Below are 20,204 nucleotides of genomic sequence, written 5' to 3'. Positions count from 1 at the left end.
CGCTAATTCTATTGGTCTCTGAAAAAAGAGAAAGGGAAAGTGGGCGGGGTTAGGACCCTGCTCGTCAAGAGCTGCGGGTGGAGCCACGGTGAAGCTGCGCGCGCAGCCCCCATTTCCCTCCCTCCTGGGGGCGGGATCTGAGCACGCTGCTTGCGCGCGCAACTCACGGTGCGCCACTTCACGGCTTTCGTCGCCGGGTTCCGGTTACCTGGCGGACCTGAGAGGCCGCTGCCCCTCCCCCACCCTGGACCTTCCTGCAGCGCAGACACCCCAAAGATGGGGTCCTCGAGCCCCAGGACTCAGGAGGTGGGTGAGGGGCGAAAGCAGAAGGAAGGTGCACCCCCTCACGGACCTCGTCCTGACTCCCCACTGCTGTCCCGGCTTTCTGGCCCCAGGGACCACCCCTCCGGCCCACACACTCGCGTCGAGTCTCCCTTCGCCGAGGTTCCTGCCCTGATCCCCGGGGTCAGTCAGCCCCCGGCCAGCTAATGCAGTCCCGCTCGGCCCTCTTCCTCCTCGGGCCACCTCCCGCCCCACCACACCCCCACAGTACCGGTTCCCGCCCAGGGCGCTCTCCAGGTCCGCTCAGCCTCGCCCCCCTCGGATCCCTCTGCAGGACGCCCCCGGGACGGGCCAGCAGTTGCCGCGGGGCCTTCCGATCCCCGGTGAGTACCCGTCTCCGCGTCCCGCCGTGCCTGCCGCGGCTCAGCCCGCCCAGGGCTCCCGGAGCCCGCGCAGCCCACCTCCTCCTGCCGAGCAGTCCCGCGCCCTATCTCGGGCTTGCCCTTCTTCCCCTGCGCCCGGTAGGTTTCCCAGCTGCAGTGCCTGCGTTTTCCCAGGGGTGCCCCAGGCCCCCTCAGGTGGGCTCCGCTCTCCCCTCCCGGGCCACCTATGTGACCGGCTTTCCTGTGTGCCCCATGGTTTTCCCTTCCTTGAGCCTTCCCCCGCCGGGACCCACCGTGCTCTGTCCCCCTTGGCAGTATTTTCCTGCAGCTGCTTGGCAAGGATGTCTGCCCATCCTGTAGTTTCCTGGGGAAGCCGCACCCCCCACCTCTGGCTCAGCCCTGTCCTGGGACCCTCCTCAGACCCTGTACTTCCACTTGGAAACCTTGTCAGAGGTGTCATGAGTTCACTCAGGTGCATTCACCTGGGGCTCCACAAGCTTCTCTGGGATCCGCGGGTGCCCCATGTGTCACACCCCGCATCCGGTGGTGAGTGGGCTGGTCTGTCCCTGTGGGTTCATGTAGATGCTCTGAAGAGTGAGCTGGGGGCCAGTGAGGGCTGGTGCCTCCGGCCTGTCCTCTGGGGGCTCATGGGGAATCGGGGCTGAGTGATGCCTCAGGGGATGAACTGCTGGCGCTGGGCGCCTTCACTTAGCCCCTGGTCGTTCAGCAGGCTGTGCCCTGGGCAGGACAGACCTGGCCGTGAGCCAGCCAGACACGCTCTCTCTCGGGTCTCCCTTTCCTCACTCCCTGTGGAAATAAATCCTGTTATTGTTTCTCTCCATGGGTCTGCTTTCGAGTGTGCTGCGCCCCCGCTTTAGCGAGTGAGGTCCCACCACCCCGGTCCCCGCATCACGGGGTTGATCTTTGCTCATTTATTTACTTTATTTTAAAGATTGATTTACACAGACAAGAACTGGGATCCAGGCCAGAGGTGCAGGGAGGTGAGAGGATTCCCCAGAGACAGAGTGGGGAGCACAAGAGGCTAGTCTGACTGAAATACAGGGCTGAGGGCAGCAGGGGGTGAGACAGCAGAGGTCTGCGCCCTGTGGTCACTCGGGGCTGGAGCGGGGGCTGGAACCCGGCTGCAGGGGCTGCGGATACTTCTCAGCGCTGTGCTTCCCCGCCCCCCCCCCCCCGCACCCTGTCCTCGTTCATTTATACGCCAGTGGGGGCGGCCAGCAGTGGGGATCCTTATCCTGAAATGTCCAGCATGCTAGTTAGTGACTGAGGACTGAGGACATCGGGCAGAGGAACCCTGGGGTTCCACGACACGGGCATCGTGTCATGGGGGTCAGGGGAGACCTTTCTGATGTGTGTGACCTGTGGTGAAGCTTTAAAGAGACCCAATATCTAGAGGAAGAGGGTGGCGGTCGAGCATTCTGTACCTGAGACGACACCGTATCTTTCCTGTCACCGGGCAACTTGGCATCTGACCACTGCTGAGCCCGTGCAGCCTTGCCCATGCCTGGCAGGTAAGCTGTGACCAGGCCCGCCCCCCCTCGGAGCCACAGTGACCAGCGCACAGACTGGACCCAGGCCTTGGCGACTCTCACAGCAAAAAGGGCAAAGGCGAGCTGCAGTTCTAGGGAAGGGCTGTGCGCCCCTGTGAGATGTGAGCCGGCAGCGGAGGGACGCGTCCAAGCAGACCCGAGGGCGACCCTGACGCTGACCCCCGGGCCTGGTGGGCCCTGTAGTGAGCCCGGGTTTGCCCGAGAACGAGAACGCCCAGGTCACGGTGGCTTTCTGAGTGGTCCTCAGTTCCGCGTGTTTGAGCGCGCCTCCTCACAGTCAAGGTACTGTTCAGCGCCAGCACAGCTTCCGCCTTCACGCCTGCAGGCAGGGCAGCAGAGGAAGGCGTGTGTTCTCACCAGGTTGAGTTAGATCCCTTTTGTCAGAACTTGGCTGCCGGCTCACGTCTCACAGGGGCGCACAGCCCTTCCCTAGAGCTGCAGCTCGCCTTTGCCCTTTTTACTGTGAGAGTCGCCAAGGCCTGAGTCTGGTCTGTGCACTGGTCACCGTGACTCCCCATGCTAGTTACACGGCAGGTGGGAAATGGAGTCTCATTCTGGGGTGGGTCAGTCCACTGCCAGGCAGAACCGGGGCTAGCTCTTGGGGCTTCTTGATGGTAGATGTCTGTCGGTCTGGCTAATGAATTCTTGTACCACACAGCGGCCATGTCCCCGGTCTGGCCAGGCTGATGGGGCCAATGATGGTTCTCTGCCCTTTGACATTCAGAAACTGAAGGAAAAGAGAGATACACTGGACAAGGAGATCGCCCAATTAGTATCTGAGTAAGTCTTGTCCGCGTTCTTGCATGCTCCAGATAGCTTTTACCAAAAACCAATGTTAACTTAAAGGAAACAGAAATAACTTTTAACTTATACCTGAAACTCAGGCAGAGCAGAAACAGGACTGTGCCCTTGGACTTGGGCAGCCTCGCGGGGTTGGGTGCGGTTGGGCTCAGGAGGCCCAGGAATGGGGCTCTGGGAAGCCGTCAGGAATAGAGGTGATCGCTCTCGCAGCCTTTCTCTGCGCCCCACGGTCTCTGCCTCTGCTTCCGCCTCCCTGCGGACCAGTCCCCTCTCCGTGAGTGGGGTTCTCAGTGCCAGGTGGGTTCTTCCACAGTACTGGGCTTCCCCACGCCCCTCTCTCCAGCCACGTAGCACCCACGAGCAGCCTTGGTGCGTGTCCCAGTTGAGGAGTCCTCTCCCGTGCCCATCTGTGCGGGCTTCACCTGTGACCAGGATCACATCAGACCAGTGTGGTGGGGGGCTCCAACTGCAAAGTGTGGGGCACGTTGGTCAGGGGTGATGGTCTGGGAGATCCCCTGCCCGACTCTTATGGCTCTCGAGGGCATCCCCCGTGCCCAGCACCTGGTGGCTCTTCACGAACAGGTGAGTCCTGCCCCTGACTGAGGCCGCGCTCTGCCAATGATTCTCTCTCCGTGCCCTCCCCCACCAGAGGCTACAGTGTGGCTGAATTGGATGACCACATCTCCCAGCTCCACGAGTATAATGACATTAAGGATGTCGGCCAGGCGCTGCTGGGCAAACTCGGTGAGCGGCAGGACTCGGGCAGCACCCAGGGCCCCAGGGATGCCCCGGCCCCGCCCCACTGTGCATAGACCTGCTCCGGGCCTTCTGCCCTGCCGCCCTCCTTGCCGGCCCTCCTGAGCCACACTTGCCTGAATCCCCTGGTTTTCCTCTGGTCTGGGGCTGGCTGTGGGGGCTGGCGCTGCGGGCACTCTGGCGCCTGGTGAGGACGCGCTCACCTCCACGCAGACTGAGGCCTGGGTAGCCTGTCTCCAGGGGCTCCCAGACACCATCCTTTCCTCGAGTAGCCAGCGCACCTCAGAGGCAGCAAGTGCAAAGGGGCCCAAAGTGGCTCAAAGCGGCGTTTCATCTCAGCGCCACCTGGCTCTGGCCCATGGCCACACGGACGCCAGCGCTGGGCCGCGGCACAAGCGTCACTGTGTCCCCACAGCCTGAGTCGGCATCCTGAGTGCCGGCTTCCTCCTTACACGCCCACGAGCATCCCGGACTTGCTGATGGGGAGGACTTCCCTGTGTTTCGATGGGGAACAGGCCCACAGGATGGGGAACAAGCCCATAGGAGGGGGCGCGGGAAACCGCAAAGGGACGTGTAGGTGGGTGGAGAGGGAAGGAAGACCAGGCCCACGGAGAAAGCCCCAGGCCACACAGCCAGTCTGTGGCAGCTATTGGAGCCTGGGCTTCTCTCCATGGTGGGTTTGCTGTCAGCACTGCCTTAGGGGTGGGGGCGGCCAACAGTGGTCGGCCGGGAGCCTGTCCTCCGCCCTGTTCTCCGCCCCTTGCCCACTGACTCTGGGCAGCACCTGTCTGGGCCACCGTGCACGCTGCGGGGATGGGGGGCCAAAGGCCAGGGGTCTCTGACCTCACGAGCTGTGTTCCGCTATTGTATGGGGCGCGGGAGCTGTTCATTCACCAACTGAATGAAGTCGAACAAGGGAATCATGAAGCGCAGCGTTGAGATGCTGCAAAGGAAACGGGCCGGGGCCACTGGTACCTGAGCCAGGCACAGGGCGCCGGGTGGGACTGAGATCAGGTGGTGGCGGAAGGCCTCAGAGGAGAACTCTGGCCAGGGGCATAGCCCTGGGGGCCATGGAGTCGGAGATTGATGGGGCCAGTGCTGCCTCCAGCTGCTCCGGGAGGAGAGAGGATCCTTGAGGAGCTGTGGGATTCCTCTGCCCAGTAGGTTGGGGTTCAGTAAGTCTACTTTGGGGTGGCCGGCCAGGGCCCACGGCACAGGGGCCGGAAGGAGCGGTGTTCTTGGCAACAAGGGAGCCGGAAGGTGAAGGTTCGGGGCCTGGGCACCGCAGTGGGCCGCTCGCCCTGCAGGCCCTGGACCTTCATCCCTCCTTCCCCCAGCCGTGATCCGAGGTGTTGCCACCAAAGAGTTGTATCCAGAATTTGACCTGGACGTAGATGACTGAGCCAAGGCTGCGCCTCTCGTCCACCACCCACTAGGACGGATGGATGGACACGAGGAGCAGAGAGAGCCCCGCCTCGCGGCAGCGGCCCCTATCAGTAGGGGCCCAGAGCAGAGGGATCAGGGGAGGAGGGGTGCCCCCCTCACACCTCCTGAGCTGCCCTTCCATACGTGTCTGTGCCCTGCTGTAAATAAACCATCTACCTGTGGGTCAGCCTGCTGATTCCTGCTCCTCCCTCAGCCCCTCCCTTCCCCTCGAGAAACGGCCTGTCTGGGGTGGTGGCCAGCTGACAGGCAGGGGCACTGTGCTCATGCCCCCTAAGTCATCATCTCTGAACCATAAAGCCACCCAGTAAAGAAGTAGTACTGCCAGCCTCATTTTACAGACAAGGTAACAGGCTCAGAGAGGCTAAGTGCCTGGCCCGAGGCCACACAGCCAGTGTGTGGCAGCGATTGGAGCCTGGGCTTCTCTCCATGGTGGGTTTGCTGTCAACACTGCCTTAGGGGTTGGGGTCAAGCCGGTAATAGCTGCAAGTGTAATGGCAGCTCTGGAAGTCCTTGTCAGTCAGGCAGCAGATGGAGGGTTCTGGTCCACAGTGGTAGCACTCAACCGCACAAGGGAACACTCTTTGTCATTTCTTCTTTGGTGACCTTTGGAGTGACCTTTGTTGACAGAAGACATGCTGGACTGTTGCCATGGACAAGGGCAGGGATTCACAGCAGCGGAAGGCGTTCTGACTGGCCCCGGCCTGCTGGCCGTTCTCATGACTTTGACAGCGGCACTTGGGGACAGTCTGATTCCTCGAACTGGCCGCGCTTGTCCAGCCCTGTCCACTTAGGAGCTGTGTGGCCACAGCACCTCTGCCTTGACCTCTGCCAGTGAAAATTCTAGCATTGTGCTGTGTTCATGGGGGCAGTTAGCATGAGCTACCCTGACACACAGGCGCCAGGCCTGCGGGCAGGGCAACATGATAAAGGTTTCTCGGTCGCCCCCTTCGGTGGGGGTCTGGTAGCCCACCTTCCATGTCCGAGCTTCCTGCTGGTACCCCAAGCAGGGACGTGAAGGATGGTGAGGGCGCCATGGCACCGCCCACCCCCTGGGGCAGACGTGCTTGTGCTCGGGGACCATTATCCCCACGTGGCCCCAGAGGGAAGCTGGGCCGAGGCAAGCCTGGGTGCTTGATGTGCTGCTGGGGTTGGGCGAGGACCCAACACCTGGCAGTGCTGAGCTGCAGCTGGGTGCCGGACGGCAGCCCTTGGGCAGGCAGCAGCGTGAGCTGGCCCTGCTACCTTCCAGGCCGCGGACCCCTTCCAGGCCGTGACACTCAGGGACAGGGGTCTTCTGAGACTCCCCGCAGCTGTGAGCCCCGGGCAGCACTGAGCCTCTCACTCCGTGCCCCCTCTGCTTTCGGGCCTTGTATCTCCGGCACAGTGCAAGGCTAACAGCGCTGTAAGTTCGAACCGTGAGAGCAGGCACTGCCATGCCGCATGCCGCAGCTTGTGGTACCAGGCTTCCGCGGACCGTGGTGCTCTCTGCATCTCAGTGTGCAAATCCTTCCTGGCTGTGGTTAACCACAGGTTGTGTGATACTTCAGGAAGCCAAACCACGGGCAGGAGAGGATTACTGGGGAGGCTCTAGTCATGCCCCGCGCGTGCCTGCACACATCTGCGTCTGGGAGCTTTTCTTTCTTTCTTTCTTTTTTAAGATTTTTATTTATGCATAGAGAAATTGGGTACAGGCCAAAGGAGCAGGGGCGGTGAGAGGATTTGCCAGAGACAGAGCGGGGACCAGAACAGGCAGATCAACGAAGTACACTGCTGAGGGGAGCAGCGGGCGGGTCAGGAGAGGTCTGCCGCTCCATAAGGATCACCTCCAGGGCGGCGGATTGAACTTGCACTGAAGCAGTTGAGGCCAGCTTGCAGTGCTATGTCCTTACCCGTTGGGCCACCAGGGAGGACCCTGGGAACTTTCCTTGACAGTTCTTAGACTTTTCACATTACAATGGCAGCCACTTTTCACGCTACTTAAGAAATGCCTCTTTTTTTTATTATTTTTTAATTTTTATTTATGCATACAAGACTGGGGTGCATCCAGAGGTGGGTAGGGTGAGAGGATTCACCAGAGACAGAGCGGGAACAGAACAGATGGAATGACTGAAACACACTGCTGAGGGGAGCAGCAGGGAGACAGAAGAGGTCTGCTGCATCCTGTGGGTCACTCCCTGGCCGGGGATCGAACTCCCACTGCAGTGGCTATGGACAGCTTCACAGTGCCACGCTCCAACACCCTGTGCCACCAGGGAGCGCCTGTACCTCCATTTTACAAAAGAGGAAACAGGCCCATTAAGTGGAAACAACTTGTCAAAGACACAGTAGCACAATTACGGCAAAAGCGGATTGACTCCTGACCCCAGGTTTCTGACCGAGAACCTCACACCAGAGGCCTTAGTGTCGCTCCTTCCAGCCTGGGTGTGCTCTGAAAACAAGACTGCCGGCTTCGCCCGCACATCTTGTACATTCCATAGGTACCTCAGAGATGGTGGCCCTGTCCTGTTTGCTTAGGTCTTGGGTAGAGCCAGCGACCCAGTGGAAAAGGATCCAGGACTGGGCTAAGTGTCTGAGCTTGTCACAGTTCTTAGGCCCTAAATCACCTTGCCTGACCCACTCACCTCCCAGGCCACTTCACTTTACAGGGGAAAAGCAGGAGGAGAGCGGAGCAGCCAAGCTGGGAACCCCACGAGTAGTGACCCCTTCTCAGGAGGGTTCCCCTACTTCATTCTCTCCACATAGAGCTGCCTTCTCTTGCTTCTGCCTCTAAAGTCTCTCAGTGCCAAGAGCTGGGCACAGGGTTTCTGGGTCTTGGGACTAGAAACAATAGTAGCACAACTTGATTGGCTGCCGTGGGTTGTAGGAGCACATTAGAGTGGCACCAGCCAGTCAGGGGACATTGAGGACATGTCCCAGAGAGAAGGGACACGGATGAGGGTGCAGCAGAGGCCACTGGTCAAGGGAGGGGGAGGGCAGCGGGGGGCAGAGCCCTGCCAGGCCCAGAACTAGGGTTCAGGGCCTCAGTGTGGAGGCTGGTTAGGGACGGTGCTCCCCAGCAGGTTTATATCTTGGTGTGGGACAGCATCTCTCCCAAACACAAGCTGAACCCAATTCTACATTTTGGACAGTCTTTTTTTTTTCGGTGGGGGAGGGTAGGTGCAGATTTTGTTTTCCATAGCTCACCTGTATTACTCTTAGCACTTAAAAAAAATTAGAAAGACATTAAAAGCAGACTTATGAGAAAAAGTAAGCAATGTTCTAAAGTAATGATGTTTATTTAAGAGGGTCGTGGGTAATATTTCTCTTTCCCCACTTTTCTGCTGTCAGCAGCGAGGCAGGGGCAGACAGTTGTCCCCACGGCCCCTCCACACACCTAGCTCACCTAGTTCTGGTCCAGCTACTTCTCAGTCTGGTTCATCCTTCTTCATTTTCTTCCTTCCTCCCACTCTCATTTTATTTATTTACTTATGTAAAGGTTTATTTTATTTATGCACACAAGAACTGGGGTACAGGCCAGAGGTTCGAGGGGGGGGGGTGAGAAGATTCACCAGAGACAAAGTGGGGAGCAGAACAGGCAGCTCTACTTAAACACTGTTGAGGGGAGCAGGGGCAGGTCAGGAGAGGTCTGCTGCGCCTGGTGGATCACTCCCTGGCCTGGATGAACTCAGGCTGGAGTAGTGGTAGCGCTGAGCCTAACCCCTAGGCCACCGAGAAGGATCCCTGAGTTGCACATGTCTTTGGGTGGGCAAAACAAGGCACCTGGGTAGAATCCAGGCCTTCAGGTTGGTGATGAATACAGTTGAGTGCTCCAAATACATTTACATTGGGGCTCATCTTAAGACCCCAAGGTGGAGGCCTAGAAAACAAGCCCCTGTCCATGCTCCCTGGGTCAGCTGTGGGGTCATGCGGGCAGCGGCCTCAAGGGGGCAGTGTCGGCACAGATGCGCCCCGACCCGGGAAGCCTCTGCTGGGAGCCCTGGACTGGGAAGGTGGGACCTATGTAGCCCTTGGGAGACAGGCTGGACCCTCTGGGCGACCCTTACAGAAGTCGGGTTCTCTCCAGCATCACCCTTTCCAGGGGTCTGAAGTGTCTGGGGGAGTTAGGAGACTGTGAGAGGGGATGACAAGTGTGTTCTGATGTTGCTGAAGGACCATGCCCGGCGCTAACATTATTTGAAGGCTTCCCGTATAAAGCTCGCTCATCCGGCATTTAGGCAATAACGGGAGTTCGAAATGTTCACACAGTACAGCCTGCCATCTCGTCCCTGGGTGCCATGGGGGCGCTTCAGGGCCTCCCTGACCTCATAAGCTGTGTCACCAAACAGCACCCCACTTCAGCTTTGCTCCAATGGGGGTGCAGGAGGGAGGCTAGCCCAGGGGCCCAGGACCCTCTGTGGTGGTGGTGGGGGGGGTGCTGTGGAATCCCCAGCCCTCTGGCTGAGGCGTTATGAAAGCTCCAGGCAGTCGCAGGACAGCGATGGGAATGAGGTGAAAGGGGACAAACACACCCAAAGCAGTGGCCTGGCCGAGGTGCCCCCATAGAGGGGTGGTAGCAGTAGATCACTAACACAAAATATTGGGTCAGCGGGGGGTGAGCCTTCAGTAGCTGTGCTCAGGCCTCCTGGCCAGCCTCACCACAGGGGATCCCACTTCCCAGCTGCAGCTCTTGGGGGTGGGAGGTCACAGGTCTCAGGGGTGGCCGAGCGGTCCACCAGAGAGCCCTGCTGGTGTGGGCTGTCCCGCCTCCCAGTGAGGCTGATTCTCTTCAGTCTCTCAACTCAGAACTTGAATCTAGAATTCTCTAAGCCTTAAACCTAAGGTCTGAAACACAAATGTCCACTGTGCTTTTTATAAGTGGCTTCTGTCACAGAACCTGGCCTCGTCTGTGCAGAGGCCAGAAATCGCGCCTGGACCCTATTCCTTCTTCACTCATGCCTCTGAGCAGGAACTTTTGGGCCCTTTGCCGGGAGCCTCAAAACTCTGACTAACCAGGGGTAGATGCTTCCTGACCGTAGCTCCCTCGGCCACGTGCTCATCCCAGAATCCCAAAGGCTCTCACTGGGGATCGTCATAGCAGCTGACTGTGCCAGGCCCAGATCAGCATTTGACATGACTTACTATATTCCTGATGCAGCCCTAAGAGGCCCATAGTTACCTCCATTTTCCAGGGGAAGCAAAAAGAGCTCAGTGAGGTTAAGTCACTGCCCCCAGGAAACACGGCTAAATAGATTCAGAAATTGAAGGTTCTGGGAGATGTGCTCTTTAAAGACCAGGATTTCCAAATGACCAGGTATTACAGTGATGTTGAAAACAAAGATCTGGGGCTCCACCCTTCCTTCCCCTGGGATTCTGTTGGGCAGGCCTGGGGCAGGGCAGGCCAGCCCTTTTCACCAGCTCCCCAGGTGTGCTGGGTAGCACACCTGGCGGGTGTTCTCGGTGGTTGATGGGGTTGTTCTAAACGCAGTGCCACCAAATTCAGCCTCCCAGCACCCCACCTCCCAGCCTGGCTGCAGGGCCACCAGGCCCAAAGCACCTGCTCGAGATCAGACCCGGGTGGGATTGAAGTTGGCTTCTCCCCAGAGCCCTGGCATTGGTTAGCTGCCTTGGCAGAGTTAACCTGCTGCTCCACCCTCTACCCTGGCACCGGCAGACCCGCCAGGCTGGTTTGCCAGGAAGGAACTTAGCCTGTTTTGTCGTCTTTCCTCTTGCCTTTCAGGGGCTCAGGAAGTGCCTAGAGGGGTCACAGCGGGGACCACATGAAGAAGAGTGCTGGGCCGGGGATGACCTTGAGGGAGGCTGCTTCTCAGCAGGCCACAGGTGGGCTGGAAGGCCCCAGGACAGCCCGTGTCCCTGTCAATCACACCCCACCACCCACTTGATGCTTGTCTCTCTGAGTCACCCTCCGCCGCCCCAGCAGCACCCGGATCCAGTCTCATCCAGACAGGAACTTCTTTGGGGTGACTAACATCGGCCCTCCTATCTCTGCCTGTGCCCCAAGCCTTGTGCTCGGGGACTCCAAGGGGGAGATGTCGAGGAAATTAAGATGTTTATAGGTGGTGGGTAGAGTTTTCTCCCTTGGTTTTTTGACCTAGCTAATTTTACTTGTTTGCTTTTATCTGGCCCAAGGGAGACAGCTCAGCTGCCAGGCCACGTACAGGAAGCTTCAGAGGCTGGGCTGGTAGGGCTCCCTGCCACACCAGACCCCGTTCCAGGTTGATAGAGTAGGCGGTAATAACCCGCCTTAGCCCCCTCACAAGTGATGGTAGATAGAGGCTGCTTTTGTGATTGTAAAGATACGGGCAGCTGGCAGCCGGTTTACGAGGATGAGGACCCAGACACTACCCTAAGCACGTTCCTGGCCTCCAGGGGACGCAAGGGCCTTGCAGTTTTACTTTAACAGGCAAGTTCAGGGCATCGTTGTTGCTCACCCGCTCATTCATTCATTCTGTCTTTGATTAGAGAAGACTTTCAGGCACTGTTCTAAACTAGAGATGCAGCAAGATCCCTGTAGGGGGTGTGGGGGGGCAGGGGGCAGCAAGGAGATGGCCCTGGACTGCAGCATTCCAGAAACAGTGTGGCCCAGCCGAGCAAGGGGGGAAGAAGGAAGGAAGGGAGCAGCAGAACTTGGCTGCCTTTCTAGGGGAGCTGGGAAAAGGGAACCAGCTGGCCCTGGTTATTGGGAATGAGAAAGTCTTTGGGAAGAGAGGGAGAGAGGTAAGGAGGTAGGTCTAGGATCTGTCAGGGATGAGATGCCAACTGAACGTTGAAGTAGACATGTCCAGTGACAGATATTTGGGCATGGCGTTGCTGGGAGGTCTGAGCGTGGGCAGGCCATGTGTGGGACTGGCATCATCTGGGGCAGAGGAGAGTGAATTGAGATGGGGCTTGTGGGCACCAAGGACAGCCAGGGGGGTGAGCAGCCAGCACAGGAGATTGAAAAGGAACGGGAATAGGCAGAAGGTTCTAGAAAGAGGCTGCTAGAAGGTTCTAGAAAGAGGCTGCTGCCTTCTGTGTGAGATTTAGCTAGTCAACCATCCATCCTGTGGACCTTGGCAAGAGCAGTGGACAGAGGTAATCTGACTACAGTGGGCTCCAGGAAGCATGGGAAGGGAAGAACTGGGAGAACTAGAAATGAGTTTCTTGAGAGTTTTGTTCTAGAGGAAGCGAAATGCAGTCACTAGAGGAGCAGTGAGGTCAAGAAATTCTGTCAGAGATCCAGAAATAACCAAAGGGAAACCAAAACAAACTGGAGCACTGAGTTTACGCGCACACACCAAACTGTTTGCAAACTGGGGCCAAAGTGTAGCTTACTCTCCACGGGGCCTGGTTCTCATGTCGAAAATGTCTTCAGTGACAGGGAACAGCCCTGGTTACCTCATATCAACCTTGGGAAACAGCTGAAGTTCTGTTTATGCTCACCAGAGGTTTAAACACGCAATGACCCAGGTCAAATCAGTCTTGCAAAAGATGCTAAATGAAGTTTTGCTGGTGTGACTAAAGGGGTTGTCAGCTCAGGGGATTCTCGAGGCTGGTCTCCATTTGTCTTCACCTCGTCTTTCTAAAAGGTTGTCATGAAAACCCTGTGTCTTTTTCTTTTCTCTCTCTTTTTTTTAAGATTCATTTATTTGTGCATACAAGAGCTGGGGCGCAGGCCGGAGATGTGAGGGGGTGAGCAGATTCCCGAGAGACAGAGTGGGGAGCAGAACAGGCAGATGGACCAAAACACACTGCTGACGGGAGCAGCGGGGAGACAGGAGAGGTCTGCCGTGTGCTGGGAGTTACTCCCCAGCTGGGGAATCTAGCTTGGGCCGCAGTAGTGGCTGCCCATAGCTTCATCGTGCTGAAACTCAGCCCCTGCGCCCAGGGAGGCCCTGCTGTGTTTTGATTTCAACAACTTTTTGTTGGTTTCTCTCGTTGAGGATATTTTGGCAATGTACACGTTTACCCATTTTTAAGGGTCTGATTCTGCCACGTGAGTGCATGCCCAGGGCCCTGCCACCTCCTTGGCCTCGGTAGCTCTTGTCACCTTGCCAAGAGGAAACCTGTTTCTATCACGCTGACTCCCGGACCCCAGCCCAGGCGCCCGCCACTGCGCTTCCTGCCTATGACAGGGCCCGATTCAGGGCCGCAGGTAGGTGCAGTCACAGGGTTTACCTGCCACTTAGCAGCTGCCGTCAGCCTTTAGCCAGGTTTTCTGTTGCATGTGTCAGAATTAAAAGAAACTGGAAAAAAAGAAGCCGTGGTGTGAAAGCAGTCTCTCTCCTGTCTCTGACACGTACTGTTATGCGCGCCGGGTGGGTTTACTAGAAGCTGACGACACGCAAGCTGCCTTCCTTTCTTCAGAGGACTCCCAACACCCTGGTCTACCCCAAGACTGAACCCCAACGGGGATGTCTGGGCCTGGTGTCCGTGTTTCTGACTAGAAAACTTTGCCCCCAAGTCCACATGAGCTGCTCTGCTGTCCAGGGCTCAGCTGGTATGTCACCACCTTAGAGAGGCCCTCCTGGATTCCCAGCTGAAAGCAGCTCCCAGGCTCTGCTTCACTCCCCTGCTGGGGTGCTCACCTCTCCCGTGGTCTTGCCTGCACCTCCTGTGATAGAAACGCCTTGAGAATAAGGGCCTTGTCTGAGCCGTGAGGCCTTGTCTGGGCCGTGAGGCCTTGTCTGGGCTGTGAAGCGCCTGGCTCCAGAGCAGAATGATTAATACATGGGCACAATAAATAAATACAACTATACACAGGCAGTTCTGAATCAGAGAATGTCAGGGTGTCACTTAAGCCCATTTTATAGACAAGTCGGCGGATGACTCCCCACCAGTAAACACGGCAGGTCCAGGTTCACACCCAGGCCCCACCAAGCCAAAGCCAGACACACAGCATAGGGTCGCCGTCCCCCCACCCCTGGGTGCCCACATCTCCTGGGCAGGAAGACTTAGAGGCCTGTGAGTTTGTAGGCGAAGGTGCTGGTGCTCTTGAGGGTGGTTTCCTGGGCAGGTAGGTAGGGCTGTTCACACTTTGGCTTTAAAAGTGTTTCTTTATTTCTCTTTTTTCTTTTTAAAAATTTATTTATGCATAAAAGAACTGGGGTATAGGCCAGAGGTGCAGGGGTTGAGCAGATTCACCAGAGACAGAGTGGGGAGCAGAACAGGCAGAACTACGGAACTACACTGCTGAGGGGAGCAGCGGGTGGGACAGGAGGGTCTGCTGCTCCCGGTGGGTCACTCCCTGGCTGGTTGGCCATCGCCTGACAGCTCTGTGTTTAACCCCAGCACCACCAAGGAGGCCTCCCTAAAAGACACTCAGAAGCTGAATTTAAAATTTAAAGCTGAAATATGTATCTCATGCGGCTTATCATGTATCTGGTGTAACACCAATCATTCGTGCTTTTGGGTTTAAGATACCTACTAAGGGGCCACCCCGGTGGCGCACGGGTTAAGACACAGCAGTGCTATCAGTGCGAGTTAGATCCTCGACCCTGGAGTTGACCCACATGGCGCGCAGACCTCTCCTGTCTCCCCGCTGTTCCCCTCAGCAGTGTACTTCGTCAATCTAACTGTTCTGCTCCCCACTCTGTCTCTGGTGAATTCTCTCACCCCCTGCACCTCTGGCCTATACCCCAGTTCTGTATGCATAAATAAATAAATCTTAAAAAAAAATTTAAAAAAAGGCAGGCCATGGGAGTCAGTGAAGACGATCAGGAAAAAAAGATACCTACTAAGGAGAACACTTGCTCCCAAGGGAATTAGGGTGGTTTTCTCAGCAGAGGATGCATCTTGGCTTAACATTTTGGCCATGACTCAGGGTCCCTGTTCACACATTCTTCCTCCCCCCCTCCCCCGCCCGAGGCAATCAGGACATGACCAGATGACCAGCCACACTGAGTCCTCTTATAATCTCTTGGCCACTGAGGACCCACATGGGGTGGTATGGCAGCTGCATACCGAGATACAGTTATCTAATTTTCCAGGGAACTGAGATTTGCGAACATCCTCTGCTCCCACCCAGGCTTCATCTCTGCACTGGATCCCAGGGAGTCTAGCGTTGCCGGCTCTGTTCTGAATTTTCCATGAACAGCGAGGTGAGGCAAGGACCGAGGTTTTGCTGGCCTCAGCTCTTACAGTAACGGGTCGGAGAGGACACCTATAATAGGGAGTCACCCCTGTGATAAGGGGGGTCACCTGTATGGGCTTCCCACCTGAGGCCCGGCTCTTCCATGGGGCTAGGCCAGTATCTCCCCGGCCCCAAGGTCTCAGTGATCCGCCAGGAGACACACCCAGGGCAGAGCTGGGTTGCGCAGAGTTCAGGCCAATGTCAAGGTAGAGAGGTCACTAGCACAGAGGTTAAGGAAGCCAGGCTACCCAGTTCAAGCCTGTGCCTGCCTCCGACTGGCGATGAAGCCCACGCAAATATTACCTCTTTGGTGCCTCCGTTTCCCCATCTGTAAAATGGGGGTGAAATTTCCTGGGAATTTACGGGTGAGGGAGGGTGGTGGGAGAGGAGGTGGCGGGCAGAAGCCGAGAGCCCCAAAGAGGACAAGATGGCTGCCCTGGGCAGTGGGCAGTGACCACGGCCGCAATACACACAGAGTGGGCGGTGCTGGCTCGGGCGCAGATGCCAGCGGGTCTGTCGTGCTGAGGTCTGCGTGCTGCCCGGGTCAGAGGTGCGAAGGCCTGGAGGCCGAAGGGCATCTGAGCAGCTGCCCTCTGGAAACCAGCAGGGCATGGTCCTACTGAAATGTAGATGGTCTCTGCGAGGCGGGGTGTCGCTCCTGGCCAGCTTGCATCACCCACAAAGTGGGGATACAGTTGTTCCCCCGTAGCCAGTTTCACTTTCTGAGGCTTCTGTTTTCATGGGCAACTGTGGTCTGAAATGATTACACAGTGAGATGTTTGGGAAACAGCCCTTCCTCTGACTCTTCTTAGTGATCTTACATTTGCTTTGGCTTGTCAGTGGTTGCTGTCGAGCTCTTACTGCATCTAATGTCTACATTAAACTTTGCCATAGGTATGGCAGCACAAGGAAGCAGCAGGCCAGGCACCCTGGGGTCCTGGGACACCGCTCCAAGTGTGGGGTGCTCTCTTAATACCCTCCGTACTGGTGACCGACTACGGAAACCCCCGGAGGGCAGCCCTAAGCCCATCAGAAGCCGTCGTCACTTTCTCTGACCGCTCCCAGGGGCACAGCTGACAGTGTTGGCTTTGCCCAGTCTTTCAGGCACCAGGTCCTACTTTCCACAGAAGCCAGTGGTCAGTGCCTGAGAGAAGGAGCCAGCACCGGCCACGCTGACCCTCACCCTGCAAGGCTAAAAAAATACACGAGGGTGCCTCCAGGGTGCAGGTCTTCTCGGCCCAGGGACCTGGCCCCACTGGATTCTTTTATTTTTAAAGATTGATTTATTTATTTATGCATACAGAACTGGGGTACAGGCCAGAGGTGTGGGGGACAAGAGGATTTACCAGGGTCAGAGTAGGGAGCAAAACAGGCAGATGGACTGAAAGACACTGCAGGGGGGAGCAGAGGGAGGGTCAGGAGAGGTCTGCTGCACCCAGTGGGTCACTCCCTGGCCGGGAACTGTGCTGCAGTGGCTGAGACTTCACCCCTGCACCACCAGGGAGCCTGGCCCCGCTGGATTCTGGGTCAGAGACACGGCACCCAAATTGGAAAGGAAGGTAGATGTCAAACTCACTCTGTAAGTGGCAGGACTTTTCAGAAGTCCTAACAGGGCAACTAAACAAGAAACAGTAGTAAAAAGGAACCCAGGTTGGAAGGAAAGAGGTAAAAGGAGTCAGTGCAGGGCCAGGGACCACTGTCAGGACAGGGGATGTGCCTCGGCGAGAAACCCTCCAGGTGCCTTGGGCGGCGCTGGCTCTTCCCTGACCTGGGAGGCTTCTACCTCCAGATCGTCTCCTGGCCGCCGCCCTGCGTCCCCCACACCTCCACCAGCCCTTCCCAGGCTGCCCAGTGTAGCTGGCCAGCCCGTGGGTGTTCAGACAGTCCGCTGGACTGATGCAGGATGAGCGCTTCAGCAGGGTCTGGCAGATAGTAGGCACTAAATAAACACTGCTGAATGTTGAATAGTGGCAGGCACCCAAGGGAAAGTTGCCCCATCCTAGTGGCAAATTTGCCCAGTGCACAGATGCCCAATGCCCAAGGGGGGAAGAGGTCAGAGACTTTCTCAAGGGAGCGCTGTATCTCCGGTCACCCCCACAGGTTCTGGAGGAAGGGGCACCCTTACCCGGTGGGCAGAGAGGGAGGAATGGTGACCTGTATTTTAATTTTTAAGTATTTATTTATGGGGTACAGGCCATAAGTGCGGGGATGAGAAGGTGCACCAGAGTCAGAGGGGACTGCAGAACAGGCCGGCTGACTGAAATCTACTGCTGAGGGGCGCAGCGGGGAGACAGGAGAGGTCTGCCGCGCCCCGTGGGTCCCTCCCTGGCCAGGCATTGAATGCGTGCTGCAGGGGCGTCAGACAGCTTCATAGCACTGTACTTTAACCCCTTGTGCCACCAGGGAGGCCCAGTGGCCTCTGCTGTTACATAAATGCAGCCAGCAGAGTACTTCACCTGGCGGGGAGACGCCAGCACAACAAAGGGCGACGCTCACCCATCACTCAGACGTGCGGACCCCTGTGCGTGCCCCCAAGTGGGCAAGTCGGCGGTGGCGTGTGGGGCGTCTGTGTGCGCTCTCCCATCTGCATGCACGAAGCACGCTGTCACCTGGGGTGTGCTGCGATGCCACCTGTGGAGACCCTAGCAACCCGGTGAGTCACTCAGCACGTATCTGTCCCACATCTGTACACCAGCGAAGCAACGCTCCTGTCTCCTTTCCACCCAGGGTCTCCCCAGCCAGGTGGCAAGAGCCGGGGGTCCTGCAATTTACCTCGATTCTGACACTGCGCAGGAGGCAGCTGACCCACACGTGAAGGACTCAGTCCCACAAGCCCAGCCCGCTTCAGACACCACCCCGGGCCCCAGGCCGTCACCGGGCTAGCCGTGGGGTCTCCCCAGTCCCTTCCCCGGTTGCCAGTTTGCTTGACCCGCTCACGGCGCCCCGAGAAACACCTGCGTTTCCCAGTTCAGGGGAAGGCTACAGCTCCGGGGCAGGTCCCGCGGGAGGGGCTCGGCCCCCAGCACACCCTGGGGCTTCCTGGAGTTTCCAGGTGAGTGAAGGGGCCCCCTAAGTCTGACAGGGTACTTGTCCCTTCCACCTTTTCCAGTCTGGAACTATTTCAGAGCTGCAGACAAAATCATGCAAGAGACGCTGTCTGCTCCTTTACTGCCGAGGGAAGCACAGGGGTCGAGGTGCTCTGGCCAGGGAGGAACACGCGTCACTCACCCACACTGTGGTCAACCAGGGACCAGACAGAAAAGCAGCCCCAGGAGGCCGTGCCACAGCCTGTGGGGTGGGGGCTAGGCTGTCTAGGCCCCTTCTCAGCATGTACCCCGCATTCAGCGAGGTGCGACGAGGTGCCCTCCATAGCCCGGGTCCCGTGCTCAGCCCCCCGTGAGAGCAGTGACCCGGCACCTCGTCTGCCAGCCTGGATTGGGGGCGCCACCAAAGCAGCAACAGCCCCAGCAGAAAGGCGGGTGACTGCACAAGAGTGGGCCCTGCCGGGCCCCTGGGGCACTCGTGGGGGCCCCTGGGTGGCTTGGCTCCTGTAAACCACGGGAGCCCTGGGCCGAAACCCTGGGCTCAGGAAGGAGCTGACGATGGGGCGTGTTGACTGCTCTCGCGCCTGGCACGAGGGGAGTCTGCGAGCCCCTGCACAGTGAGCCGGGGCGCCTCCCTGTATGAGGGTCACTGTTGTCACGCTGCCACCTGACTAGTGGCTCACATGTGGCACACCGACGGGCACTCACTTCCGGCGGCCGGGCTAGAGCCCAGGTCTCTGGGTGAGCAGCTGGGTGTCAGATCGGTGGCTGCTCGGAGTTGCCCCGCAAGGCCACACGCCCTCCCAGGCACCAGCACGGTCCCGGGGGCCCCTTGTTATTCACCTCTCCATGCTGAGGGGCAGAGGGACGCCTCGCCTGGGCACCCTGTGACTGGAGGGCTGAGTGTCGACGTCTCTGGCTCCCTGGCCTTTGGCGTGGGGGCAAACACACACGACGACGATACGCGCAACGCGGGCCTTGCCAGGTGTGTCTGCGCTCGCTTCTGTGTTCCAAGCTGCGCTGCCTGGCGGGCTGGAAACGCTGCCGGTGTGTTTACCGGTCCCCTGCTGATCGTCCTTTCTTCTACCTAGCAGTTTTTCCTTTTCGATGGCACCAAGCCTGTCGTCTTACTGCTTCAGTTTTACGCGCAGACTGGGCAGCTCCCCCGCTCTCCTGCACGTTACTCGCCCCGGCTCGGCCCGGGAGAGGTGTCCTGCCCCCGAGCAGCGCTGCTCGCCTCAGAGTCCCAGGGCTGGGCTGGCCTGGGGAGCTGCTGGGCAGCCAGCTCCGGCTTCGAGCTCTTCTCCAGTCCCGCTGCCACCCGGGGGGCGACCGCCTGGATGGCATCCTGGATGCTGTGCATATCCCACTGGGTCCTCAGCAGGGCGTCGTCCAGCGTGAAGAAGCCGTCGCGCGTCCGCCGCACTTGGGTGCACACGGCGCTGCTCTTCAGTTCCAGGCCGATCTCGTGCACCAGCCTCCGCAGCTGCTTCTGCGTCTCATGCATGCACTGCACCCCTGCGGGGCACAGCAAGCCGGTGTGGAGCCCGCCCTGCGGCGCCTCTGGGCCGAGAGACGCCTCCCTGCCCAGGGCTTGCTGATCAAAGTGCAGCCCGAGGCCAGCCTGCAGGCACCCCCAAAGCTGGTGAGACATGCCAGGCTCGGCGCCACCCAGACCTGCGGAGCCAGGACCCGCCTTTTAAAAAGACATCTGCTTTGTCACAAAAATCAACTCGAAGTGGATTAAAGACCTAGACATAAGAACGGAAACCATAAAATATCTAGAAGCAAAGATGGGTCAAACACTTCACGA

The 20,204-nt window shown here is 58.1% G+C and overlaps 2 protein-coding genes across 11 annotated transcripts in view; one reads left to right on the top strand and one right to left on the bottom strand.

The window, feature by feature from the left end:
- The first annotated feature begins 156 nt into the window (after positions 1-156).
- Positions 157-18,180, top strand: SWI5 (SWI5 recombination repair homolog (yeast)). 5 transcript variants are annotated; one of them, XR_001145150.1, is made up of 5 exons: positions 157-665; positions 2,895-3,016; positions 3,687-3,781; positions 10,956-11,056; positions 13,196-13,915. XR_001145150.1 is itself a non-coding variant. In XM_012721346.1 (4 exons), the coding sequence occupies exons 1-4, from the start codon at positions 489-491 to the stop codon at positions 10,997-10,999; spliced, it is 438 nt and encodes a 145-aa protein (XP_012576800.1). In that variant the 5' UTR covers positions 157-488; the 3' UTR covers positions 11,000-11,722. The 5 variants fall into 5 exon arrangements, 4 of the variants coding, with proteins under 4 accessions (XP_012576800.1, XP_012576798.1, XP_012576799.1 ...); XM_012721346.1 differs by lacking the exon at positions 13,196-13,915 and having other exon boundaries at positions 10,956-11,722; XM_012721344.1 differs by lacking the exons at positions 10,956-11,056; positions 13,196-13,915 and adding an exon at positions 5,101-5,554.
- The window catches only part of TRUB2 (TruB pseudouridine (psi) synthase family member 2), a 13,372-nt gene continuing 8,067 nt past the window's right edge, over positions 14,900-20,204 (bottom strand). For 2 of the 6 annotated variants that reach the window (XM_004677896.2, XM_012721339.1), the window contains exon 8: positions 19,548-19,909. In XM_004677896.2, coding sequence (XP_004677953.1) covers positions 19,572-19,909 — 338 coding nt within the window. In that variant the 3' untranslated portion in view covers positions 19,548-19,571. Of the gene's footprint in view, positions 16,102-19,547; positions 20,143-20,204 lie in introns of those variants that run through there. The other 4 variants (XR_001145148.1, XM_012721343.1, XM_012721342.1 and 1 more) reach the window with 3 other exon arrangements.

This window comes from Condylura cristata, unplaced genomic scaffold, assembly GCF_000260355.1.
Source record: "Condylura cristata isolate star-nosed mole 26May11 unplaced genomic scaffold, ConCri1.0 scaffold00006, whole genome shotgun sequence".
Classification (NCBI taxonomy): domain Eukaryota; kingdom Metazoa; phylum Chordata; class Mammalia; order Eulipotyphla; family Talpidae; genus Condylura; species Condylura cristata.
Note: the sequence above shows the minus strand (reverse complement) of the source record. Positions and strands in the feature narration are given on the sequence as shown.